Here is a 12547-nt window from a genome sequence, read left to right on the forward strand (position 1 = left end):
TTCTGTTCTGTAAATTTTCACTTAGCCATATTTGAGTATATTTTTTAGATGTCTAAATATCTATTTATTTCTTGATTTGTTATTTATTGCACAAAACTAGGCAAAAAAGTATTGCAGATGTGTTAAGTACAGATTCAGTGTTTATGAATTATACCCTAAATGGAACTGCACTAGGCAAATGGTATATAAAATATCTGATATGGAGAAAGACTGCCTAAGTTGTGGTTTTTCACGCCAGAGAAGGAGATTAAGAGGTGATATGATAACTGTATGAGGATCATACAATAACCTTTCTAATGCTTATTTTGTCAGCAGGTGTGCACCAATTCCGATTAGAAGAAAGGAGGTCTAAATAAATGATAGCTGTGAAGATGTGGAATTCTTGGGATACTGTCATGGGGAAAAAAATTTTTTCAAAATGAATCAGTTAATAGTGCTGCTCCAGCAGAGTTCTGTACTGGAATCCATTTCTCAAAAGAGCAAACAGATTTTTTTATATTCAATTTTGAAATCTGACATGGGGCTAGACATATTGTCAATTTCCTAGCTGCCCCCAGTCATGTGACTTGTGCTTGCAGTTAGGCAGGTTAAATATAGACCAAAACAATGTGGGAAAAGGTGTGTTTTCCCTTTAAGATCTCCATAGTGGGAGAGGTAGGCACCAAGATGGGTGTTAATAGACGGAGAATGTGTTCTCTGTTTAAAGGCTTTGGTGGCCAGGTCGTGGAAGCTGGAGTATTCTGGAAACAACAGGCAAGCCAGGTACTCCAATCCAGAAGTCCAGCTCACAGATTGGCGCTCACATTCCACAGGAAGGCTGTCCTGTGGAAAGGTATTTAGTTCTAGTGAGGCTGTTAGGGAGGTCTCTCAGAGCAGTACACAGCAGGAAGGACACCTGCCTGCGTGAGGAACTCCCAGAGGGACTGGGGGTGCCATTTGCTACTGCAAGGTGCAGAGAGAGGAGACCAAGTGACAGAGGGTCTGTCTGACTGACTGAGGAAAGCCAGGAGGCTGAGCAATCCCCCAGGAGAACAGTGAGTACATGGGTGACCCCCAACTTATGTGTTTACTTACTGGTAGTCCACAAGGGGCCCAGTTTAGTAAGGGAACGCTTCATGTGTGAAGGTAGCGCCCAGTGGGCAGGATTTATTTTTATGATTTGTTTTGTATCCTAAAATGTTCACCCCTGTGTGTAAATAAACTGCCTTTAAAAAGAAGAAAAGTGTCTGTTGTGGATCCCGCAGCTTACAATATATATAAAACCCTTATATTCAAAAAACCGGCATTCCCATTTATAAAATTTTCTTGATCCTTGAGAAAGGTCCTAACAAGGACCGAAACGTTGGATAATGGTACAACGGAATAAATAATTAAGAATTTTATACATGGGAGTGCTGTTTTTTTTTGAATACAAGGTTATAGAGAGAGAGAGAGAGAGAGAGAGACTGGTGGGTATGAGCGCACACCCTAAAACAAATCACTACCTGGGTGCTCAAGCTTGAAGTGTAAATGCAGGATACAAATGATGGCACTCACAGGATTTTCGACAAAAAGCAAACAAAAAAAAGAAAAGGTTTATTTATCCAATGTTTCAGCTCCACACAGGAACCTTTGTCAAGGTTTCCTTGACAAAGGTTCCTGTGTGGAACCGAAACATTATATATATATGTATATATATATATATACAGTTCTTGGATGCGTGAGTGCACATTAGGAGGCCTTTAGACAAAAAGATATTTTGTTAAAAATAAAAACTTTTATTAGAAAATTTTAAAAATTGGCCAACGTTTCAGTCTCCATCTAAGACCTTTGTCAAGACCATAACAGTTGTTAAAATGAGCATATTAAATAGAAAAAGTATGGAAGCACTCACCCAATCACGAATAGCAAGGAAAGTCACGTGAGCAGAGAATGGATACCAACCCCAAAGACCCAGGTGATCTTAAACACCATAAATAACAAGAAAGGAAAATCCCTGCGGCAAAAAGGGGAAACAAAAAAAAAAACAATAAATGAGATAAGTTGAGAAAGATGTGACCCAAGACAATACAATGTATAAAAACATATGATGCAGATAACAAGGGCAATATGAGAAAATCACTTGTTACTTATTAAAATAAACATGTAGCAATCTCGTATCAATGTGACTGAAACTGTCAAGAGCAAAAAGCTACGTAAGTAACAATAGTGAAAATGAAACATATACAGAGGGGAGATTATCGTTGGTTTAAAAAGCAAGTTAAGGGGCAATTTTCATTCAGTCCGTGAGTCACGGGCCAGAGTGTTCAGTTTTTTTATCCAAAAAACTTCCCTCTGGAGCAACAATTTGGAACGATCACCCCCTCGCCTAAGTCGTGGGATGTGGTCGATTGCAATATATTAAAAGGTTGGGAGCCTATGCCCATGTTCAAGATAATGTTTAGCCACCGGCTTGGTCGTCCTACCATCCCTGAAAGTCGTGCTTATAGCTGACCGATGCCCATCCATCCGTAGTCTAAGGGTCTGGTCAGTTTTGCCCACATAAGAAAGCCCACAGGGGCACGTGATCAGATATATCACATGACTAGTATTACAATTAATGTGCTGTCTGATCACAAACCTCTTACCCGTTTGTGGATGTAAAAAAAGATTGTCCTGGTGTCATGTGTCGACAAGAAATACAATTAGGACATCTGAAACACCCAGGTTTTGGGCCTGTTAGCCAGGACTATTAAGCACTAGTGTAACAATAGTGTAACTAGTGTAACAGCCAGTGGTTCGCAATACACCGACATTTTTGAAGGATACCCCTCATTTGCTAGACTGCATTAAATAATTATGATTAACCCAGGGAGAACCATGCATGCTGGCTAGTTTTTATACCATCATCCCTCACACTACTACGATTGCAGCAGTCCGACGATCACTTGAAGAATTTGACCACTATACTGGCCCTCCAATTCCATTTGTATAAAGTTTGCTTGAGTTGACATTGACTCTGAATTATTTTCGTTTTAAAAACAGTTATTATTTACAGACCTCTGGGACGGCTATGGGTGCTGCCATGGCGCCTGCTTATGCCAACCTGTTCATGCATCAGTATGAACAGGAGCACATTTTACCAAAATTTGGAGATAGACTTTTCTTTTTTCGTCATATATCGATGATTTGGTCATAGATGTCACTCTGTCTGTAAGGGGTGACTCTTGATTATTCTATGTTTCGTAAACAGACTGATAAAAATATACTTCTTCATTTTGCCAGTTGCCATCCATGTCCTATGAAAATGTCTCTACCAATTTCCCAATTTTGTACCGAGAAATAATTCTATTCAATCAGTATGTGACCATCATATTTCTGATATGTGGGACCGCTTTAAAGAATGTGGGTATTCGGATAGTGTTCTGGGTGTGGCTTTAGATAAAGCACGAAATCGCCATCAGGGGTTAACCATGCCCAATGCTAGTCATTCAGGTTTAGTGTTTTCCACAAAATACAATTCTTGTACCAAAGATATGGGCAGATTCATCAAAACAATGGAATATTATACAAGCGGATATGGATCTGACTAGGGTTATTCAGGATCTCCCAATGATTTGTTATCGATGTGGCACCAATCTACGTGATTTACTAGTGAAAAATGACCCGGTGAATTGTTACACTAGTGCTAAACAGTCCTGGCTAACAGGCCCTAAACCTGGGTGTTTCAGATGTACGAATTGTATTTCTTGTCGACACATGACACCAGGACAATCTTTTTTACATCCACAAACGGGTTTGAGGTTTGTAATCAGACTGCACATTAATTGTAATACTAGTCATGGGCTATATCTGATCACGTGCCCGTGTGGGCTTTCTTATGTGGGCAAAACTGACCAGACCCTTAGACTACGGATGGATGGGCATCAGTCAGCTATAAGCACGACTTTCAGGGATGGTAGGATGACCAAGCTGATGGCTAAACATTATCTTGAACATGGGCATAGGCTCCCAACCTTTAAATATATTGCAATCGACCACATCCCACCACTTAGGCGAGGGGGTTATCGTTCCAAATTGTTGCTCCAGAGGGAAGTTTTTTGGATAAAAAAACTGAACACTCTGGCCCCTCACGGACTGAATGAAAATTGCCCCTTAACTTGCTTTTTAAACCAACAATAATCTCCCCTCTGTATATGCTACATTTTCACTATTGTAACTTATGTAGCTTTTTGCTCGACAGTTTCAGTCACATTGATACGAGATTGCTACATGTTTATTTTAATAAGTAACAAGTGATTTTCTCATGTTGCCCTTGTTATCTGCATCATATGTTTTTTATACATTGTATTGTCTTGGGTCACATCTTTCTCAACTTATTTCATTTATTGTTTTTTTTTTTTGTTTTCCCTTTTTTGCCACAGGGATTTTCTTTTCTTGTTTTTTATGGTGTTTAAGATCACCTGGGTCTTTGGGGGTGGTATCCATTCTCTGCTCACGTGACTTTCCTTGCTATTTATGATTGGGTGAGTGCTTCCATACTTTTTCTATTTAATATGCTCATTTTAACAACTGTTATGGTCTTGACAAAAGTCTTAGATGGAGACAGAAACGGCCAGTTTTTAAAATGTTCTAATAAAAGATAAAAGTTTTTATTTTTAACAAAATAACTTTTTGTCTAAAGGCTCCTGATATGCAGTCACGCATCCAAGAACTGCATTTGACTACATTTTTGTGAGTAGCACTCGGCTCAGTTTTCAGTAATGGTGTGCGTAAATCCTACGATGGTGTGTGTGTATGTGTGTGTGTATATTCCAGTCCATGAAAGCACTCACAGCAGGCGCCATCCAGTGTGTATCAAAAAGGTTGTTTATTGGTGCATGGTGTATCAACGCGTTTCGGCTCACCTGGAGCCGTCATCAACGGCACCCCGGCTATATAGGCCGCAACCTGGCTATATAGGTCGCAATAGTGTTTGCCTTGGAGTGCGGATACTCACTGGACTGTATATATATTGTTTTACTAGTAGAAAGTACATCAGATGTGGCATAGCACCTAATGAAAATACATCTGGCAATAATCAGTCTTTTACAGCAAGGTTATTTAGTTCATTTTATTATTAGAATGTAAAATGTCCACTATATAACTTCCCCACTGGGGCAATACGGAATGCATTGAACTGCTGACTTCACACTTGCAGTATTTTGCATTTCACTTTTTCTCACAATTCATCATGCTCAGAACGTGCCACAACGACAAGCTTGCAGAGTGCAGATGAGAAGGAACCAGGTCTGTGAGATACTGAAAAGAAGGAGGGATTATAAAACAAAAATTATGAGTAAAACACAGGATTACAAATCCTCAGACTATATAGAAAAATACATCTCCTATTGACTTTTTAATCAAATAATCCATATTTTTAAAAATTATTTCCTTTTTCTCTGTACTAATAAAACAGTACCATGTACTTGATCCAAACTGAGATTGGTCTCAATCATACTATATAGAATAGATTCTATACCTGTACTCTGGGCGGGGAAAACAATTGTTTTTCAACAAAAAAAAAAAACCCTACCCCAAGCGCTAAGGAGCTCCGTGCAAATAAGAATAGCATCCCAGTTGTTGCTCACTATATAAGATGTGTGATGTCATACACATGCATAAAAAGTGAGTTGGGAGATTTGCACATGTGCGTCACTGAACATGGTAACCTGCACCTGGAGCTCCCTCTCATTCGGTCTTTTTTAAAAAAAATTTGTTTCCCCCAACTGAAGTGTGGACTGTATTAGCCTGGAACTTCAGTAGGGGGGAAAATAATTTTTGGATTATAGGTGCCCTTTAAGAACCAATGGCAAGGCTTGGGGGGTTTTGGAATAATCCAAAAGGAAGAATGAAGTAGGTCAAGTGAAAAACTAAACAAAAAATTCCAATATACTAGCAGAAAATGATGGCGCCCGGTAAAAGTTTTATATTTGGCTAAAACTATTTGGGTTCATTTACTGCATGTGCAGTGTGCAATTTTGGACACAAATGCTATTGGTTTTTACTCCCAATGTAAAAAAACATAGTTCCAGTGTCACTTCAACCTTAAGTGGGTAAGGTGTCATTTGCAGCTGATGCAGTAAAATGAGCACCGTTGCACACTTAAATGAGCACAATTGCACATAAAAGTTTCCTGCCTGTTTGGTTTCAATTCCAATATTTGCCATCTAAATCAGCAAACAATTATTTAGGTGGCAATGTTTCTGTGGCAATCCTTGAGCTACATCAGTGGAACAAATGAACAGGTGTTCAGTTTTTTTTAATACCAGCCCCGGGTCCTAGCAGGTGATTTACCGGCTGGCAACCCTACTTGCAGATCATAAATGACTATGAACTGGGGAGGAAAAGACACTGGAGAGAAGCTGAGGCTGCGCCATTGTGTGTGCCCTTAGCCTAAAGGTGCTAACAATACACTAAGCAACAAATGGATTTTGAGTTGGAAAGAAAGATCGTATATGTAAAAGATGTTAGAACAGATTTTGGTCAGACTATAGTAACAGTGGTATGAAGGGAGTCATTTTCTATACAACAGTTACCTATATGACACCTTTAAATTATTTGTTCAACAGTGCCATATAAAGGTTTTTATGGATCATCAGGATGATATTTATTGATTGACAGGGTGTGTAGTTTGGTATGTGAATGAGTTTGAATGCACCGGATTGTGTACAAAAGAGAGCCCAAAATATATATAATTTTTCTATCTATATCTTCTATACACAGCCTCTATGAAGACAGCTATTACAAGAGAAGGTTCAATGTACTTGAAGCTCTAGTATTTTGTTACTTATTAAATAAAAGTCAATTGACTGTTGCCTGAATCTTCTTAACTGCAAGGTAGCAAGGGCACAGAAGGCAGTGGATACAACACCTATACATGAGCTTTCTTGGCGAGATCCTTCAAACCTTTCACTGCCAGAAGATTCCATGTTTTTGGTACGTCTATTGCTTGCCATTTTTTGGATTATTTGTCTGTACAAAAAATCTATCAAGGGTTGAAGGATCTCACAGAGAAAGCTCATTTTACCTGCCTTACTGCTTCTTGACAATGCTGTATGTATAACCATGTCACTTGTGTGACAGCTGATCAGCACACTTATTGTATCTCTGTATCTCTCTGTATCTCTCTGTATCTCTCTGTATCTCTCTGTATCTCTCTGTATCTCTCTGTATCTCTCTGTATCTCTCTGTATCTCTCTGTATCTCTCTGTATCTCTCTGTATCTCTCTGTATCTCTCTGTATCTCTCTGTATCTCTCTGTATCTCTCTGTATCTCTCTGTATCTCAATGCATGAGAAAACTCTAGTGGCCAAAAGAGGCAAATACAGAAATACAATTCATATTCTTATGCATTTAAATTAAAAAGCTGAATTTATTGTGACATGCTTACCCAACACTTAATCAAATACCTGTTTTTTTTTGGTGGGGTCTAATGGATTTTAATATGTCATAATAAAGTTTTTATTTCAATGCAGGAGTATATGAATTTTGTATTTCTGTTTTTTTATACAGAGAAAAAGGAAATCATTTTTGGATAATATGGAATGATTTAGATAATGGGAGATCGCCTGTCTGTAATTCTGAGGTTTCTGAATAGTGGGTTTTGGGATAATACAACGTCATTCTCATCAATCAATTATCTGAAACTTCTCATTTTAAAGGGGAACTAAAGTCTCAATCAAAAAAAGTTTAAACAATATAGCCATAAACCACTCACACAGCAGTCACCCGGAATAAATCTTCCTTAGTAAAGAAGTCAAAAAATGAATAGCAGTAAACTATAGGGTGGGGGTTCACAGGAGGACTCTATACTATAAATAGACTCCCAACATCCTCATCAGGTCAGAACCACACCACAGAGAATAATATGGTATAAACGGCAATCTTTATTATACATTGTATAACCATACAAATAGAGCACACAAGTTAAAATAAACTTAAAACCAATACACACCATGTTACGGTCATGACCTATAAAGTGTATCAAAACCTGTGCTAGATAGGTGGTAGTAAATCACTGTGACACAGCACTCCAAAGTAAATTTAATTATAAATTAGCATAACACAGCACTCTAAACCAAGCGGCGTGTACGTAACTCTAGTTGCACAAACCGCTACCCTAAAAACCTTTTTATCACAGGGGGTGCATTAGTTTAGTAGAATACTTTCAGTTTTCAGGCACAACTGATACTTTGATAAAACCCCAGGTTGTAGGCTTTCTTGAAAATATATCCCATACCTAAAAGTTAATATGTGGCAAGGATTTCTGAGGAACATATAACTCTATGACATAATACGGAGTCTTCTACTCACCAACATTATCAGTAACATCATATTCTGACCTCTTCAGCTTTACATCACTGCCGCCACCAGAAGATGTCTGAGACTGACAGAAACACATTTCTTTAACTTAACACAGGAAGTCACAATGTATTACAGAACAGTATTGAGAGGACAGTACATCTGAGACTTACATAGGCTTCACTAAATTCTATTTTCCCTCCAGTGATTTCTGCTTTGAATTCTGTAAAGAACAAATACGATTTTCCCTGAGGCCTGAAACATAAATAAAATAATGTAGAGGAGAAAAAAAATATGTATGTGATTGTGTAGATAAACAACTATTACTTCAACTGGAAACTGCAATCAAAGGTTGTCACAAATGCTGGGCTGTGGCATTATCAGTTGTCTGGTACACAAAGACCAGGGGACAAGTCATACTCCAGAAAACTGTCTTTATTGTAGATTTATAAAAACAGCATGAGTACAAAGTTGTACGGAGGGGGAAGCTACTAATTGAGAATGTTATTTGTGGCACACCTACTGAATGAAAAACTGTATGATTATTGTTACAAAAAATGTGTTTATATGTAAACAAAGGATTTTTTTAATTTTTTATTTCTGGTGCTACTGGCCCTTCCTATGAATATTTTCTGTGACCCAAATTATATCGCAAGCTGACCCAGTAGTGCTCCTTTAATTTTTAGTATGATGTAGACATTGTTCTTCAGTGTTTAGGTATTTTAAATTATTTAGATATTAGTTCAACCAAACAGTGGTTTCAATGATAGACTGAAGATGAATAAGAGAGTAGGGGGTGAACTACTCCTTAATAAAAAATAAGAATTCTCAGACATCTTACCTCCATATAGAACAGGAAAAATGTTGATTATCGTCACTCAGACCTACACTCATATGCCATTTCTGTATAAAACAAATGGAGATCAGACACAAACATATATCAGTTCTAATGTCTTTCACGCTTTTCTCACAGTCCATAACATTACTTTGTTCTTGTTAACATTTCTTTTGTGAGCCGTATAAGCCTATTATGAAGCCTTTGCTCACAGATCACTAACTAACAAAATAAGGGAATGGTAATTATAAAGTTATCTTCATCAGATAGCAGAAGACAAATAAAAATGTAAATAATTTAAGTTTGGGTTAAACATATATTATTTCCTATGTGCAAAATCACCCGGATTCTTTCTGGCCGCTGTTTGTGTTACAAATGAATGGTAGCTGGTGTTCTAATGCATTTTCCTATAAATATTACAGTAAGATATAGGTGACTAATGTGGGCTTTGTCCTCACAGGTTTCACTGGGCTGCCACTTGCCCATCCACAAGATGTCATACTACAGTGCATACTAAGGTGCAGATTAATCAAAATGTGAGTTCAGAGTGTAATAAATAGAAACTCACCCGTTCTATTCATTCCTATGTGATTTTTCAAAATTGTATTTATTAATGGGTGAAAAAAACTCACCAATTTATAAATATTGTTCTAAAAACCCCACAGGAATGAATAGAGCATTGATGATAAATCACCCACACATTTTGATGAATCTGCCCCTAAGTGGTGAGTGCCACCAGCTACTACTAGTATTTTTTCAAATCAAGCAAAAAATATCACATTACTTATATTTTAATGCAATTGCAACAGTCCATTACCTTGAAAACTTACCTCATTTGTACCTCCCTGAGACGCATATGTGAAAGTGCAGGAGTAGTCATCCTAGTTAACATTGAATCACAATACAAGTGTAAATAATAGTACACATAACACAAGTAAGGCATTACACTTTTGAATGTAGTAAAACTTGCACTATTTTTAGCTGAAAAAACAGTATAACACATTATCATTTTTAAAGTGCTAACCAATTACTTTATGATAGAGACATAGAACCTCTGGCATGCCTGAGGTTTTGCAGAAATGAAACTGTCAGTATACCTTCAGCTACAGAATGTTGTACCACTTCAGCTGGCTTTTAGAAAGGTGGGATTTTTTTTTATTATGATTTAAACAAATCTTCAGTAGTTGTTTCTGAACTACACCGCTGAGCACATTAATGTAAAGCCAATAGCCACTGGAAATGTTAGTAGATAGCCACTAACCTATTTATCTAACACAAACACATCGGCACACCTTCACTATTCTCTCATAACTCCCACAGCTACACTAAAATCCCAATACGGTTTTATTACTAATAAGTCTGCGGTTTTCTCGCATTAAAAATATCTAACCAATTTACTAGTGAAGCTGTGCTGAAGGCCTCCCGGCCTCACGTCAAACTCTTCTGTGCTCGATTTCTCCTGAGCGCCGCACAAAGTCAAAATCAATACAAACGTAGAGATGACTCCGTAGGCTGCCATTTTTTAAAAGCTGAGAGGAAACGTCAGCAAATCCCAAAATGGTAGCGGCTACGTGACTTCACGATCATGTGATTTTTACCATGTGACCGCTCCATTGCGGATTAGCTATTATTGAGTGCTAAATTCAAATATGCGAAAGCATTAATGGATGCTTAATTAATGCAGCTTAATCCCCGGGGTTGCCAACTTGTAATGTATTGTTGGTACAGCTTGAAACCTCTACTTCTACCTTAGGTTTTGGGGTATTAGTTCACTGTGTCTCTGGATGTTCGTACGAAGGGTGTTCATTGTTCTGAATGCTCATGCGGAGTTGGGGTTGGGTGGATCACCGTGCCTCAATCTCCGTCGAGTTGGGGGGGGGGGCATCGCCGTGCCTCTCCTGAATCGATGTGGAGTTGGGGGGTCACCGTCACTGTGCCTCTGAATTTCTGTGGAGTAGGAGGTTAACTTTGCCTCTGAATCTCTGTGGAGTTGGGGGAGGAGGGGTTACTGTGCCTCTGAATGTCCATGGGGTGAGAGGAGATCAATGTGCATTTGAATCCCTGTGGAGCGCGCGCCGTCGCCGCCCCTCCCCCCAGCATCTTACTTACCTTCAGGTCCGGACTGAGAATTAAAATAGGCCCTGGCATTTCAGGTACACAGAGGCCCAATCAGCCCACACAGAGGCCCAAACAGCCCCCACCAGCCCACTAAATAGTGACTTTCTATGGGACCTTATAGCAGCCCCCAGTCCCGGTCAGACATGACCTATCCTTCATAAACCCATGCTGATTGCTACTCATAATGTCATTCAGTAAGACAAAATTTTGAATGTGATCGATTAACAAGCCTTCAAATAATTTGGCCACCACAGATGTCAAATTTACTGGCATATAATCAGGGGTGGGGGGACAGGGGGGACAAGTGGCTGGGAAACTGACAATGTCTAGCCCCATGTCAGATTTCAAAATTTAATATATAAAAATCTGTTTGATCTTTTGAGAATTGGATTTCAGTGCAGAAATCTGCTGAAGTAGTATTAACTGATGCGTTTTGAAAAAAATATGTTTTCCCATGACAGTATCCTTTAAGGGAATACATTTAGAAGAGTAATGATTTAATATCATTTTAAATGAGAACCATTTCTGTTCAGTGTTTTTAGCTGAAAACGTAATGCCCCAATCCCCGAAGGGCAGCACTCAAGGCACTAAAATTAGCTTTTCGGAAATTCATGTTTTTTGTTACCCAGTGTATATTTGTTTTTTGCACCATACATTAAATGATATAACATTATGGTCACTATTACCCAGGGGTTCAATGCACATTTGCTATAAATTCTGGGTCATTAGATTAGATCCAGATTAGCATTTTTTCTTGTTCGCTCCTCAACAATCATGCCTCTAAATATCTGTTGGGTGGGAGGGGTCACTATGCCTCTGAATTTCCGTGGGGGTTCACTGTGCCTCTGAATGTCCGTGAGGGGTCACTGTGCTTCTGAATGTCTGGGGGATCTCTGAATGTCTGTGGGGGGTCACTGTGCCTCTGAATGTCCGTGTGGGGTCACTATGCCTCTGAATGTCGGTGGGGGGGGGTCACTGTGCCTCTGAATGTCTGTGATAGTTGACTGTGCCTCTGAATGTCCATGGGGGGTCACTGTGTTTCTGAATGTCTGTGGGGGGTCAGTGTGCCTCTGAATATTTGTGGGGGGGTCACTGAGCCTCTGAATGTGTGTGGGGTGGGAGGGGTCACTGTGCCTCTGAATGTCTGTGGGGAGGGTTACTTTTGGGGCAGATTTACTAAAGGATGAAGTGACAGTCGCTAGCTTCAATTTGACAGAAATCTCATTCACAGGGACATTGTCAACTTACAGGCGTATACAATAATTCGCTAGTAAAAGAGACCGTCTACAGCAA

The 12547-nt window shown here is 38.9% G+C and overlaps 1 protein-coding gene across 1 annotated transcript; it reads right to left on the reverse strand.

The window, feature by feature from the left end:
- Positions 1-5057: 5057 nt before the first annotated feature.
- Positions 5058-10848, reverse strand: mydgf.L (myeloid-derived growth factor L homeolog). The gene is made up of 6 exons (XM_018254048.2): positions 10527-10848; positions 9967-10017; positions 9143-9204; positions 8475-8556; positions 8314-8386; positions 5058-5259 (listed from the first exon to the last, which is right to left on the reverse strand). Exons 1-6 carry the CDS (start codon positions 10653-10655, stop codon positions 5180-5182), a joined length of 477 nt encoding a protein of 158 aa, XP_018109537.1. The 5' UTR covers positions 10656-10848; the 3' UTR covers positions 5058-5179.
- Positions 10849-12547: the final 1699 nt, after the last annotated feature.

Source organism: Xenopus laevis, chromosome 1L, assembly GCF_017654675.1.
Source record: "Xenopus laevis strain J_2021 chromosome 1L, Xenopus_laevis_v10.1, whole genome shotgun sequence".
In the NCBI taxonomy this organism is placed as follows: domain Eukaryota; kingdom Metazoa; phylum Chordata; class Amphibia; order Anura; family Pipidae; genus Xenopus; species Xenopus laevis.